Source organism: Sinocyclocheilus anshuiensis, unplaced genomic scaffold (assembly GCF_001515605.1).
Source record: "Sinocyclocheilus anshuiensis isolate Anshui unplaced genomic scaffold, SAMN03320099.WGS_v1.1 scaffold2081, whole genome shotgun sequence".
In the NCBI taxonomy this organism is placed as follows: domain Eukaryota; kingdom Metazoa; phylum Chordata; class Actinopteri; order Cypriniformes; family Cyprinidae; genus Sinocyclocheilus; species Sinocyclocheilus anshuiensis.
The window spans coordinates 91162-106861 of NW_015548360.1; the positions used below are offsets into that span (position 1 = coordinate 91162).

Consider the following 15700-nt stretch of genomic DNA (forward strand, 5'->3'; position numbering starts at 1 on the left):
ATATCGAAATTATCGAAATATCGCAAATGTACATATCGCAATATGCATATCGCTACAGCTTGCAATATTTGGGGCCATGAACAAAAGACAAAGAGAAAATCACTCACTGCTCTTACCTAAATAACTTTTGTAGCTTAAATAAGAATCAGTGCATATTGAATTCAAAGAGTAAATACTAAGCAGTTTTTATTTTTCCTTTTTATTATGCAGTTCCTAAACTCATGTTAAAATGATTACACTAATGTTAAAATGACATTTTTATGTAATGCTCGAGTAAAACACTATCGCTCACTTTCAGAAGTTGTTGTAGGGGTGCTTTCTTATTAGAATCAGAATCAGAATGAGCTTTATTCACCACTTAAGTGTGTGCAAACACAAGGAATTTGTTGTGGTTTTACAGGAGCTCTTGATACATACAAATAACCATATATATATATACAGTATATATATGACACAGAATAGTTATAGAAGTTCACAGAACTGACTCAGTAACAGCTGAGTAAAACTGTTTCATCTGAGCATGAGGCACTTTAAGCATTATCGTATCGCATATCGACTATCGCATTATTTAATGAGTTATCGCATATCGCATTTTTCTTCAATATCGCACAGCCCTAGTAACCATTTATAATGATACAAAAGATTTCTATATCAAATAAATGCTGTTCTTCGGAACTTTCTATTCGTCAAGGAATCCTAAAAAAAAAAAGTATCATGGTTTCCACACTGATATTAAGGAGTGCATCAGCGCAGCAGCATTTATAATAATAAGAAATGTTTCTTGAGCACCAAATGCGCTTATTTCTGAAGCATCATGTGACACTGATGTCACAGTAATGGTTGCTGAAAATTCAGCTTTGCCGTTACAGGAATAAAATACATTTCAAATAGAAAACAGACACTTAAAATTGTAGTAACACTTCACAATATTCCAGTTTTAATTTTTTTTTGATCAAATAAATGCAACCTTGATAAGCATAAGAGACTTCTTTCAAAAACATTAAAAATCCTTTCCAGCCCCAAACCTTTGAATAGTAGTGTATATATACTTTTTAATTCATTCACTCACTTTGGTGTGAATCCAGTGTGCTGGAGGATGGCGTGTGTATTTGACGGCCAGTTCAATCACTCCCTCTCTCTGCAGCAGACCAGGACTCGAGCAAATAGAGAAGCCGCCCACTGTATCCACACCTGGGATGAAGAAATCCACCCTGTGAAAAATGTTGCGATTCAAATATTATATAATGTAATATATGAAACACTGCTGGCATATATTATATGAACTTAACTGCTTACCTTATGCATTGACTCCACATGTTAATGACTCAAATCTAACACACTCAAAACTAACAACACAACTACATAAAGTACTTTTAGAAAGTCGACAGAATCAGATTCTTCCCACACAGTAACATGCCAGCACAACTAAACCCATGTGTCCAGTATTACGTATGTCAATAATACTTCATTAAAATAAAGTAAAGCAACACATACGCTTTGAGAGTCACCATATGTGTACACAGAGCATTAATAAGTGATAAGCACATATGTCGGGAAACATAAACATAAACATAAACACACACACACACACACACACACACTCCCACTCGCTCTGCTCTCCCTGACTCATGTTCCTCATGTTCTTTAGCAGGAACACAACATCATATGGTTTGGAGGAGTTTCTGTGCATACATCTGCATAAATCATCGCCTGACTTTTTCACCTCACTCAGACTCTCTCAAAACTCACACACATTCACAACAAATGCAATAAGGCACAATGGGAACGAGAGCAGAAGTGAGAGAGAAAGTGTGAGGAGAGGTAGATGTAAGAATACATTTTTATTATTTTGCATGGTTTGCTGATAACAGATCTCACGCTGAAGTGAAAATTTTGTCTGAGAGGAAAGCGCCATCTCGTGTCCATTTTGCAAATTGCATGTCTTCCCAACTATTAGTCATTATCAGAGATGCAAACAGGTAAGGGGGAAAAAAGGTGAGATCCGGGGGCATGCTCCACATGGAATTTTTTTTTTAAGATAGTTGTTTTACATGCTCAATTGTAGTTACTTTAAGGTATTTTTAAAAATATTTTTTATTACCTTATAAACTGTAATTTTTCACACACAAAACAAAAAACACCTTGTTGCAACATTTTACAAAAATCAAGATTGAATATATTTGGTCAAAATCCCATGATATAAAAGATGAAGTGCTATGCAGGCTATTTAAGACAATGTTGGCTGATTCGACCTAAAATGCTAAATGTTTGCCCTCTCTCTCTTCACTGTTCCCACATCTCAGACCTCAAATACATAAAATATTACCCCTTTTTAGACAGTTTAGTAAAGAGTAAAGAAAATAGTATACAACACTTACTAGCAGTTGCCAAGTGGTTATCAGTCTTACTTTTCCAATACAGATAAGACCAGTCTACCTTTTCAAAACTAAATATAAAAAGTTATGACCAGTCTGCAACCGGCCCCAGTTCTTTATTTACCCTTGTAAGATCACAAGTACCCTTGTAAGACCCCCCCTCCCCCCATAAAACACTTTCTCATTAGATCTAAGCAAATCTCATAGGTGACTTATTTTGATCTAAAAAAAGTGAGTTGTCACCTAAAGGTGAGGAGTTTGCATCTATGCATTATTAAGTGAAAATGTAACATCTACGAACAGTATTCCCTAGGAACTTTTTATTGTCTTGTGAACCCCCAGAGCCCCATCATATTATACTGGATATCAGTATAATCCAGTATAATCAGATATTAGTATTGTCATCAATATTAGATGCTTTCAATACATATTTCACAAAGTTCTTACCACTGCCCAGCACGGAAGCTGAAGTCAGGATGTGGTACCTCCAGTCTCAGACTCTTTACTGTATCAGATTCATTCATAATGTCACTAACACGTGCAGAGAAAAGCTCCTGGATACACACAAAACAACATCATGTCTTGGTAGAGAATTTACAATAACATTTCAGCCTCTCGGCATTTTAAATGCAATGCATTATGCCATGTGAATGTACAAATGGGAGCCATTATACATTTTTACCACTGTACACACATTTACTGACTTTAGTGTAAAAAATCTACAGCATGACAAGAAAATCAGCACAGGATGTTAATGAAATAACACTATAGAGTACACTGCTACTAATGCATGAACAGATAGATAGATAGATAGATAGATAGCATCATCATCTTGAATTCAGCCTCATGACAAAAATCAAATGACACACTGGCTGAACAAGTGTCTGAACTTTCACCTACTTGGCTACAACATTTGTTAACCATTTATGAGCAGTCACAGAGGAATCTATGGTCAACAGGTCAAGGGTTTCATACAGAAATCTAAGACGACTCACCATTTGTCTATGAACGCTAGCAGTTATCTCTAGATGGTCAGTCTGTCTCCTTGATGACATTTTTCTGAAACCAGTTCAGAGAAATTTAAGTTAAGCAAAACTTTTGCTTAGTAGCCAGCTCACTAGGTTTTCAAACACAACCACTACATCCAGAGCCTCTAGAAAGCGCTCCAGATTCTGGATACTCACCGTGTGACTGTGTCTTTACATGAACAGCAAACAGCTGGTCTGAACAGTCCTGATCCACCGGCGAAACTTCTGGCCACCGTTCTCACAGAGCACGGGACACTCATGATCGGATATGACGGTCTGATCCCTGTCAAACACCTGATAATAATATCAGACAGAAAGCAGATTAGTTATTGAAATTACATAATAATATCCAACACTGAAATCTGAAATGAGAGTTTCTGATGTGAAGTGACATTCACACACTTGAGCAGTAAACAATTAAACCCTGTTATTAACTAAATAATCCGTTTTGTGTTCAGCATGACTTTAAAATTAATTATAAACAATACTAAACAAATGACGCGGACAAAGTATAAAGAGTTAATCAGCTCACGAGGCAGAATAATTGTGTAAAAATAATTCACCTGTCACTCCGGTGACGTTTCTTCTTCGTCTGTTTTCGGTGGGTGAACAGATTATGTAGCGCCACCCAGCGGTCTTTCCTCAGTTTGGAACAAGTGAACAACATTTTTAAATAATATAAAAAGTATAATATAAATATTATATATTAATATAAAAATGAAAATACCATTGATACAATTGTATTATTGTATCTTTTTAGGATGCATACAGTGTTAACTATGAAATGATCAACATATAGGCTACCACAATGCTAAGATAATGGTGGGAATGTTTATGACTAAAATATTAGGCTACTACTGTGTGTAAACAGCATAAAAGTAGCCTACTTTTGACGGAAATTATGCAATTTGCTTGTAAACAGCATACAAAAATATTTTGGACTGAAATAAGGCAATTTGCTAAGTCATTATCGTAATTCTTAATCGTGCTTTTGTTAAAGAAAAAATGCATGAGCCGAATTTATAAAGATTACATAGACTATATGGTTATTTTGCTCAAAATGAGCGTTTCTGAACTTCACCTGAACCATGTGAAGAATGGGGAGCCCCTGGTGGCTAAATGAAACATCACGATGTGACTGTTCTTGAACAGAGGACAAAATTAGAAATAGCATGCATAGAAGTTAACACACAGGCTATTTTCTTTATTAAAGTGTTTTGTGTTTTTCTTCTGTCTTTTCAGTGTCGATTCTGGTGGACAGGAGTGCTGTGCTGTCACGTAAATGTCATGGAAAGTCACGCCAGATTACATTAAAAACTGGAAGGAACTTTCAAACGGAGCTCGTGAGAGACGCATCAAAGCATGTGATGGCAGTCTGCGTTATGGGTAAACAGGAGCTGATAGAGAGATTTCATTCATTTATGATTAGACTAATCAATATTGCAGTTAGCTACCGTCTTAATTTCTTTTTCTAATGTTAAAATGTCTGTATTTTAGCTAACTCCTTCAGTCCTCATTTAAAATGGATCAATTTACAAATGTTCCCTAAATCGTTCATCCTTTTTACCTCCAGCTAGCTGTTTCTCAATGACTTGTCACCTGAAAGCGCGCGGATCTGTGCATATCACGGCTTAACATTTTATGACATCCGGATTTTTAAATTGTTTTTAACGGTTTGCAATGAGACGGCACGTTTTTATTACAGCTTTGCACAGTTTTAATTTGAAGACAGCACAAACAATTGAGTGCAGCCTATATACACAACTGAGAGTGCTTTCACGCAAATGCCAATTTCTTTGAATATAGGCTATGTGATTATAAATATGCAGCATATGTTATACGAATTTCAACTAACATTGTGTGCGTCATAAATATAAAACAATAAAAAGGCCATATATTGTTTATACATAGCCTATAGTGTAACGTAGGCAATAGTAAACTTCAAAAGACCTTCTTTAAAATTCTGATTGATTAATAATAGTTGATATTTGATGTTTATTCACCTGCATAGATCGTTTTAGTTTTATGCTGCAGCCATGATATTTTTCTCTTTTTTATCGTGCACCTTGTGTTAATAAGGTATTCGGTACCAGGACAATGGTATAAGTGTTTCTCAAAAATACATGAAATGCACAATACACAGATACTTTTAATAATCAACAAAAAAACTCACTTTTCTCAAAAAGGATTCTGAGACAGCTCAAGGATACCTCATATAGGATAAAAAATAGGCTAGTGTAGCTACCACTTGTTTTAGATATTACATAAAAAGCCCACAATCGGAGATAAATACGATGATTTTGAAATTGCCTGTTTCGAAATACAAGGGAAAAGTAACAACATGAGACTCCGAGCCCTCCTTCCAGCTCGCGCCCATAGATGCTAATTAAGAATCAGATGAGTCTTGTTACAGAAACGTCACATGTTTGCTGTATTAAATTAGAGCTCGTGCGGGTGACTGGGAGATGGGAGAGAGAGCAGAAGAGGGTTGAGGGGTATGAGATTTAGCAGCTGGAGTGGCATAGGGGGACAAACAAGAAAAAAAGCCCTTGGATAAATTATATCTACATTCTCATCCAACAAATTGTTACGATGCATTTGGAAATGTTGCTTGTGCTGGCCTGGGCATTGTTCGTTCCTGTAACGAACAGCAAAAAAAGTAAGTAGGAACCAAATGTTTATAATTATAATTGCTACATATTTAATCAGCAATTATTATTTTTTAAATAATAAAATACATTTTGACGTTGTTGCACAAGCGACTGTTATATCAAGATAATAACGTGCCATTAATAAACTATTTTATAGAGTAAGCTATAAAATTGTTACCGACTTCCAAATTCATAAAAAGTCGAGATAGACGAGAGGCTAATAAAACAAATACACATAGGCTAACTTGAAATGTTTTTACTTTGTGTTAGATTAAGCGCGCTGCAGTCTCGTGAAACTAATTAGGCAATCCGCGTTACGTGAGAGTAGCGAAGAGTCTTGTGAAAATACGTTTGTTCATCACCAGATTGTAAGAATATGGTACAGTCCACAATTTTAGACTCTTTTTCAGTATCTTAGCTCGGGGGAAAAAGTATCAATAAGCATATAATCCAAAATAAATTAAGATATTTAAGTGCGTAAATTATGCACATTTCATGAGTTCTTGTAGGGAACAACTGCCGGTAGTTGTCACATTTTTCGCTCCTGCTGTGAATATTTCTCAGAGTGGGTTGATTTTTTTTAGGTTTATGCCTGTTTCTTATCCCAGCAGAAAGTAACAAGCCCAGCTTTACCTGTTATATTTTATGAAATTTAAAATGACTAATCCATGTGCATTTAGTCCATGTGCATTTCAGTTTCAGACGGCTTTCACAGGTTTTTTTTTTTTTTTGTTCCCTGTCATTCGTGCAGCTTATAGTGACATGTTCCCTCACAAACACAAACTCCCTATTCCATTCCCAATCCCTGGATGGGAACCGGACACGAACCCTTGGGACGAATCTCTGTACCCCCCCTTCAAACAGCAGCTGAATCGCAGACATGGTAAGTGTTGGTAAGAGATTCCTGCTATGCAGTAAAGTTTGATTTACGTAACTTACACAAAATATAGATAATTTGTCAGAAACAATTTCGATAATTTTGTCAAACATAATGGAACGTTTTAGAGCAACTCTAACCAATTAATACCACACATTAATTCATCAGATTGCAAATACTTAGGGCTTGTCCAAATACCCACACTTGAGATCTTTGCACTTGACTACTTGTCTCATGACGTATTTCCTGTATTTGGTCCAAGTGTTCAAGCCAGCATGAAGACCACAATTGTGTGTAGAACTTATCATTACCCGATGGGACACTCTTAGTGTTGTAAAAATGCAAGTGTTCACAGAGCTTTATTTTGATTTTCAATATTTTGCATTTTAAAATACATTTCTAAATGTCTGTTCAGAGATGACACAATTAAGTAAAAGTGGTGCTTCTAATTAATTGATAAAAAGCAGTTGCAAATGTTGTACAAAATAAACATACTCATCTTTGCATCAATAAAATGTGTAACACTTTGTTTTACTACCAAATTATATGTAATTTCTAATTATTCATAATATTTAAATTACACAGGAAAGGTTTCCACAAACTCTCACAAGATCTCGGCAAAAAGCCTCAGTTTATTTCCAGAACATTGTTCATGCAAGCTTAGCCTTGAATACCACTCTCAAGTGGCCAAGACAGCAGTGTGGGTATTTGGACAAGCCCTTAGTTATTTATGATTCTGTTTTCCCACCAAAATGATGTCACCTCCGTCCTCGACCATGACCTCATTGGTTAAAGTGATATTACAAAAGTTCGACAAGATTCAAATTCATACTAAGGCCACAGAAGGGGAAAAAAGACTACCAATTTAAACAATATTTTAAAGACAACATGTTTTGTTTGAAACATTTTGATTTAAGGAATTATGGGGGAAAAGGCTTGAATATTTCTTTTTTTTCTTTTATAATATTAAAATTGTGTAAGCCCTCTTTTCATCTATCTATTTGAGTTTGTGTATATATTTCAGAGCTTCAAATATTTTGGGGGGGAAATTAAATAAACGGTTCGAAACCTTATGTTCCTTCTTACGTTGTTAAATGTTCCCTGTTTTGTGTTAGCAAGAGAGATTGACATTATATTAATACACACTAATCATTCGATGCTCTCTCGTGAACATCACAGATAAACCACCGAGGGTGCGCCTCACGAGCGACAGCCCAGCAATGAATGGCTCATGCATCTCGTTCACTGCAGCTCTGGAGTTTCCACCATGCCAGAAGGAGGACAGCAGCGGCAACCTGGTGTATGATGAGCACTGTGACGACGGTATGATGGAGGCCTCAGGTGCTTCATACTCCTGTAATCTCTAAACAATGTACCTGTATTTTAAAAAGTTGCATTTCTATTCCCAAATAAGGACGAAATGCTTTTTTTCATCTGTGTGCCTAACACCTTCACTTATTTTTCAGCCAATGGACAGGTGCCTTCAGGATACGTGTTTAACTGGACATCCTGGTTGGATGACTATGGCTTTGGAAAGTGTACAGATCTGAAGAGGTGCAATGTTTTCCCTGATGGAAAGCCTTTTCCTCAGAGCAATGACTGGAGACGTAGAGGTTATGTGTATGTGTGGCACACCATGGGTGAGTGTCAGTCATTCACTGACCTGAATCATATCAGTGTTTTAATAATTCACTTTACATATAGTGTAAGCACTCTAATGGACCATCATCCTGTGGTTTCCCTCACAGGCCAGTATTTTGAGACATGTGATGGCTCCTCCTCCCATCTGACCCTGAACACCACTAACATGACGTTTGGAGCTGGTGTGATGGAGGTGATGGTGTACCGTAAACGTGAGCGCAGGAAGTACAGCCCACTCTCTGTGGACAGTACCGTATTCTTCATAACAGGTCTGCTAGTTACTTTTGTCTTGTTTTAATCATATTTATTGTGCAGGATCAAAACTATACTATGATATTTTATATGCACATAATTTTTATTTAAAAAAAATAATTATATAATTAATCAGTAATTTATGTATATATTTTATATATGAAATATTATATCAATATCAGTGAATCAATATATAATTTTATTATATAATTCAATTTTCAGCAGCAATTACTCCAGTCTTCAGTGTCACATGATCCTTCAGAAATCATTCTAATATGCTGAAATGAAAAACATGTCTTCTTATTAATGGGGAAAACAGTTGTGCTTTTTAATATTTTTGTGGAATGATACACTATCATTTTAAGAGATTAAAAAAATAAATAAATACTTTTATTCAGGAAAGATGCATTAAATTGATTAAAGGTGACAGTAAAGACATTTATAATGCTACAAATAAATTGTATTTCAAATAAATTATGTTTATTGAACTTTCTATTCATCAAAGAATCTTGAAAAGAAAGTATCACAGTTTCCACAAAGAATATAAAGCAGCAAAAACTTACGACATATAATGAGAACCATTTTTAAAAATTAAACATAAAAAAAGCTGAAGATTCTGTTTTGCCATGACACAAATATACTACATTTTTAAATATATTCTAGTAGAGAATTTATTTTAAATTATAATAATTTCACAACATTACGGTCATTACTGTATTTTTGATTAAATAAATTGGTGAGCATTAGAGACTTTTTTTCACAAAAACAAAAAAAAATCATCCATATTATTCCACACTTTTGACTGGTGATAGTGTGTGTATATATTAGTGGTGTCAAATGATTAATTGCATCCAAAATAAAAGTTTTTGTTTACACAATATATGTATTTGTGCTGAGTATATTTATTATGCATGCATATATTTCAGAAAAATATGTTATGTTTATATATTAAATATATTTATTTATAATATAAATTATATGAATATAAATATAGACGTAAATACATGTAAATATTTTCAAAATATATACTGTATGTGTGTGTATTTATATATACATAATAAATATACCCAGAACACAGATATATTATGCAAACAAAAACTTTTATTTTGGATGCGATTAATCGTTTGACAGCACTAATATATATATATATATATATGTATGTATGTATATATACACATAAAAAACCCTTCCATTTTTATTGATCAATTTTTTAAATGTTTTTTCTTCATCCAGATAAGATTCCACTCTCTGTGAACATTTCCCAGAAGCATCCAGCCAGCATAACTGACAAAAACGTCTTTGTCAGAGGGTCAGATGTGATTTTCAACGTCCAGATCCACGACCCAAGCAACTATCTGAAGACAGCTGATGCGGTAGACTTCATTTGGGACTTTCGGGATGGCAACCAGTTGGTCACCCACAGCAATGTGGCAACCCATGCGTACAACACTCTTGGAAATATTACAGTCAAGCTCCTCGTGGAGGCATCGTTCCGTGTGCCCTGCCCGCCACCGACTCCAACACCAATGCACTTTACACAAGCTCATACCACGGGTAATCTCATAAACACAGGCACTTTACTCTCCCAGACAACAGATATCCTATTATCCAAGCCAGACATATCATATACATTATTATCCATCAGGACAAAATGTGTCCATTTATCTCGTGGAGTAAAGCAAACTTATTAAAACTGCTGTCATGTTAAAGGCCAGCCAACAGTCTTTCTGTAAAGTAATTCAATCACTTTCATGTGTGCAGCGATGCCTACATTACCGCCTGGCACTCACGCATTCACTAGCAAAATGGAGACCACCAAGGGTGAGACGAGTAGTGTTTACAGCAAGAAAAAACATAATTATATCTAATAGAACACTTAAAGGACATTTCTACAATGCATTTTATATTTCCAACACTTTTTTAATCCCCGCTCCAGCTCCCAACGTCACCAATCCTTCACCAACTATCACTCCTCGAGTCTCTACAACTGCTGTCCCAACAACCGAACCATTCCAAACCGATTCAGAGGTGACGTCTATTACAGCAACCACTGTGCCTGAGGCCAGTCCCACCTATAAGCAGCCCACCTCACCCCCGATGATCAAACACACACACTTCAAGGAATCAGACTGTTTCCGCCATATGTATGGCTCCTTTGAAGGCGAGATCATCGTCGTTGGTAAGAAGATTGTCGGACCACTTTTTTCAAAAAAGCAAGATTTTGGTATATATCAGGGTTATTGTAAACTTATGGAAGCTTTAATTACATACATAACATAATTTGGACTTTTAAAGGGGTCATATGATGAGATTTCAAGTTTTCCTTTCTCTTTGGGGTGTTACAAGCTCTTGGTGCATAAAGAAGATCTGTAAAGTTGCAAAGACTAAAGTCTCAAATCCAAAGAGATATTCTTTATAAAAGTTAAGAGTCAACCACGCCTTCCTAAAACGGCTCGTTCTAACACGCCCCCACATGTATACACAAAATAATGATCTTTAAAATAGCATCATATTACCCCTTTGACTCAAAATTCACAACTCACAAGTGTGAAAGATAAACTCACGATTGCAAGAAAAAAGTTGGAATTGTGAGATACAAAGTGACCTTTTTTGTTTTATTCTCTGGTGGAAACAAAAAAAAAACAAAAGAAAACTTGTGAGATAAAATCACACTTCTGAGAAAAAAAAACTCAGAATTATGAGATGTAAACTTTGAATTGCAAGAAAAAAAGCCAGAATTCTGCATTTATGAAAACAAACACAAAACAGTCAGAATTGTGGAAAAAAGTTTTTTGAATTGTGAGATGAAGTTTATATTCCATATAAAATAAAAACCTTAAATACTGAAAATGAACTGAAATAAAACTAAATACAAAAAACTAGTTTTGTTTTAAGTACTAAAATAAATAAAACAAACTATATAAGCATCTTTTAATAAAACAAAGAACTAATAAAATAATAATACAAACATTTAAAAATAATAAAAATGCCAAAATAATTACTAAAATTTTAACTAAAATGAAAATATAAAAATAAATATAATTTAAATATAATTTTACAAATAAACAAAAACTTTAACAGTTAATGATAAATTATACTAAAAAAACACTTTGTACTTTGTATTGTACTCCAGTATACAAAAGCTTTTAATTAATTTTTTAAAAAGTAATTAAATGATATCATCTATTTTTATGTCTGTCTAGCTCTGCAGAACCTGCCAGCCAATCAGATTTTAAAGGTGTCAGCTGACAAAGTGACCAACACATCTGTAAACTTCATGGTGACTTGCTCAGGCAGGTAAGATTCACACAAACACAAATATATGCAGTACAAAGACGGGAGATTATGTGCTTCACCATGACAAGCCCGAAAGTGAAGAGCATTTATAAGATGTAGATGATTCTGATGTGCAGTGAGCATTTGAAGCCCTGCAGCTGAGACGTTTCACAGCATGTCACCGTCATATAAAAACATTCAGTCACATTTACAACAGATGGCCGCTGGATCACACACATACAATAAATTTAACTGAGCATCATCTCTCCTTTGCTCAGTGTTCCCTCAGTGGCCTGCACCATAGTGGCCAACTCCGCCTGTCGGGAGGTCAAGAATATCGTGTGTGAGGACGTGGCTCCTTACGGCGAAGGATGCAAGATCAGCTTGACACGCATTTTCCAAACGCCGGGCAATTACTGTGTTAACATCACGTTGGGTCTGCCTGGAGGCTTGGCTCTTGCCACCACCACCTCAGTTACAATTGGCAACAGCCCTAACATAAGTCAGTTTTGAGAATTGTAGTCAATTTTGTCTGTTTATTTATTTATTTTCCATTTAATCATTTTAATATATATTGTTCTAAAGCACCATTACACAGCAGTGTTATTTTAGTATTATATAGATACTATTTAGTATTTATTTAGATACTATTATAGTATTTTTTGTTTTAAATTAGATTTCATTTTTTATAATTTGCTTTAATTTTAATTGTAGTAATTTTTAGTATGTTTTAGTCATTTTATGTGCTTTTGTAATCTTTTTCTTTTTTTACATTTCTGTTATCAGTTTTAGTATTTTGAATAGTTTTTGAACTAAGTTTGTTTTTCATCAGTTATTTTATTTTAGCTTTATTGTAGTATTTTTAATTTTATTATAGTATTTATTAATATTTGAAATTGCATTTTTTTATAATTTTCTTTAGTTAAAATTTTAGTTCGTTTTAGTATGTTTTATGTGATTTTGTCATTTTTTTAGTTAGTTTGTTAAACATTTCTATTTAGCTTTTTTAATTTTAGTTTGTCATTTTTTAAATGTTTTGAGTTGTTTTAAGTTTGTTTTTCATCTAATCATTTAAGCTTTTTTCAGTATGTTTTATAATATTTTGAATTGGCTTATATTTTTATAATTTGCTTTCATTTTAACTTATAATTTTTTTTAACTTGTCATTTTATTAGATTTTTTTTTAAAACATCTATTTAGGCTTGTTTTTATTTCAGTTTTAGTCATTTTAGCACTTCACTTTAAATGTTTCAGTTAATTGCCAAGGCAACATTTATCATTTGAATTTGTCATCTAATATTTTATTTCAATTAAAACAAAAATGAATATTACACCACTTAAAGAACACTTACAACACTTAAAGAATAGTGCCTAATTTTTGATCCCCACAAATATTACAAAGATTTATGAATTTATAAATGTACAGACTTACATTTAATATTCATATAATTATAAAAAATTATAACTAGCTGACAATTATTTACATTTTTCTCTTTTTCTTAGGCTCTCCTAAATCCTCCCATGTAGCTGAAGTGGTTCTGTCTTCCAGCGCTGTGCTTATTTCCATCTTTGCATTCATTGCCCTCATGGTTTACAAGTGAGTACCACTAACCAAACTGATAGTTTGAAAACATAACAGTATGCATTCTAATCTTTTTTTTTTAATTATTATTATTCCTTTTAGGCGATATAAGGTGTATCGTCCGGTGAGACGCTCTATGTTGGATGACGCTGAGAGAAATGCTGGTAGCTGGAGTTTAAGCAAACTAAGAGCAGCTCTGTTCCCTGCTGACGAGGAGAGAAGCCGTTTATTGACAGAGAGGCCACTATAGACTGATCGGAGTTGTTGCAGCAAAGTTGCTATTTATTTGATACATGAGTTTGGCTGTAGGTTACCTATGAGAATAACAAGAGATCTCATAGGTGCGTGCTTTCAGCAAGATTAGATTACACTGGCATCAGTTTGACTAGAATAAGTAATCATAGCATTTCAGTTATATCACACGCAAGCTTTAAAGGTTTTTAATCAAAGATTTGAAATGAATGAGATCAGATATGCCAGATCTACAGGGGTTTCCATCATCTAAAATGACTAAAACTACTACTAACCAACCAATCACAGTCCAATGCATGAGAAATCACAGTTTGGTTTTCCCAAACCAAAATCACTAAAATATTTTGATTTAAAGGTGAAAATAACTACTTTTACCCATTTTTCGAGTGACACTGTCTCAATTGATTTGACAAGATCCTTAATTTGCAGACAGGATGAGAAAGTTGACAGAGAAGTTGGATGTTTTATAATGTTCTGAGAAGTTATACTTTATTTTGACCATAGTTAAGAGAGATATTTGAATGTCTGGGGACTAAAATTGGTGCAATATTTTTGAGAAAGACCTGTTTGATGGTAATTAAGCTGTAGTTTCATAAGAAATCACTTTACTAACCATTTCTTTTTATAAAGCATGAATTAAACACGGGAAATTTGTGTGATCACATATATAGTGACGTGATGTGACATGTGGCCAAGTATGGTGACCCATACTCGGAATTAGTGCTCTGCATTTACCCATCCAAAGTGCACACACACAGCAGTGAACACACACACACCGTGAACACACACCCGGAGCAGTGGGCAGCCATTTTTATGCTGCGGCGCCCGGGGAGCAGTTGGGGTTCAGTGCCTTGCTCAAGGGCACCTCAATCGTGGTATTGAAGGTGGGAGAGAGCGCTGTACATTCACTCCCCCCACCAACAATCCCTGCCGGTACGAGACTCGAACCCACAACCTTTGGGTTATGAGTCCGACTCTCTAACCATTAGGACACGACTTCCAAGTATGCTTATGCATTTAAAAAAATTTACATTTGACAGCACTTTTGGAAATTCTGATTTCAAAATTTGTTCACTTCTGTAAGTGCTGTATATACACAAATATTCTAATAAAATTTCTAAACCACGGTTTGCTATAATGATACACAACATCTGCCGATTTAAAATATTTCTCAATCTTCACACACTTTATTTTTATTTTGCAGAGATGCCATAACAAACCGCTTTTTTTTAGTGTGAAGAACATTTTAAAAATCGAATGAATCTTTGTTTTCCACCAAAGAATATTTTGAACAATGAAAAGTTTCAATTGATGTTAAAGATTCTTCAAACTACAGACGGCAGTGAGAATGCAGTATTTTTAAGATAGGTGTCATTGTATTACTGAAATGAAACTAATATTTGGGGATGGGAGGGAGGGAACAACATTCCAGTTCACAAATCAATGCTCCCAAATGCACACGCCAAACACAACAACTGTAAAAACATCAACAAATATGGACACAAAGAACAGCCAAGGAATCACAAACAATGGTTGCTAGGAGCCAACTTGACTTTTAATTATTTTCTTTGTATCGGAGGCATCTGACAAGTGGAGGTGTGTGAGGGCACACAAGCACGGTCGTAGGGGGACGTTGCTTATCATGCTGAAATCGGACCACTTTTTCACCGGAACTATTCCAGCTCCCAGATTTCCACATCACATTCCCACTGAAACATGACTCACCACACAACACAGCCATGAAATGAAATTGGATCAGATTCCAG

At 34.8% G+C, this 15700-nt stretch overlaps 2 protein-coding genes across 3 annotated transcripts in view; one reads left to right on the top strand and one right to left on the bottom strand.

The window, feature by feature from the left end:
• The window catches only part of LOC107656656 (oxidoreductase NAD-binding domain-containing protein 1-like), a 5850-nt gene extending 1832 nt beyond the window's left edge, over positions 1 to 4018 (bottom strand). Inside the window, exons 1-5 of one of the 2 annotated variants that reach the window (XM_016444589.1) lie at positions 3969 to 4018; positions 3560 to 3701; positions 3371 to 3440; positions 2823 to 2929; positions 1070 to 1211 (exon numbers count right to left, since the gene is read on the bottom strand). In XM_016444589.1, coding sequence (XP_016300075.1) covers positions 1070 to 1211; positions 2823 to 2929; positions 3371 to 3440; positions 3560 to 3663 — 423 coding nt within the window. In that variant the 5' untranslated portion in view covers positions 3664 to 3701; positions 3969 to 4018. Of the gene's footprint in view, positions 1 to 1069; positions 1212 to 2822; positions 2930 to 3370; positions 3441 to 3559; positions 3702 to 3966 lie in introns of both variants that reach the window. The other variant, XM_016444590.1, reaches the window with a different exon arrangement.
• A 1835-nt stretch (positions 4019 to 5853) lies between these two features.
• On the top strand, positions 5854 to 14176 carry LOC107656657 (protein QNR-71-like). The gene is made up of 12 exons (XM_016444591.1): positions 5854 to 6062; positions 6806 to 6937; positions 8111 to 8272; positions 8398 to 8571; positions 8680 to 8841; positions 10058 to 10378; positions 10586 to 10645; positions 10761 to 11003; positions 12028 to 12121; positions 12379 to 12602; positions 13604 to 13697; positions 13785 to 14176. The coding sequence occupies exons 1-12, from the start codon at positions 5996 to 5998 to the stop codon at positions 13930 to 13932; spliced, it is 1881 nt and encodes a 626-aa protein (XP_016300077.1). The 5' UTR covers positions 5854 to 5995; the 3' UTR covers positions 13933 to 14176.
• Positions 14177 to 15700: the final 1524 nt, after the last annotated feature.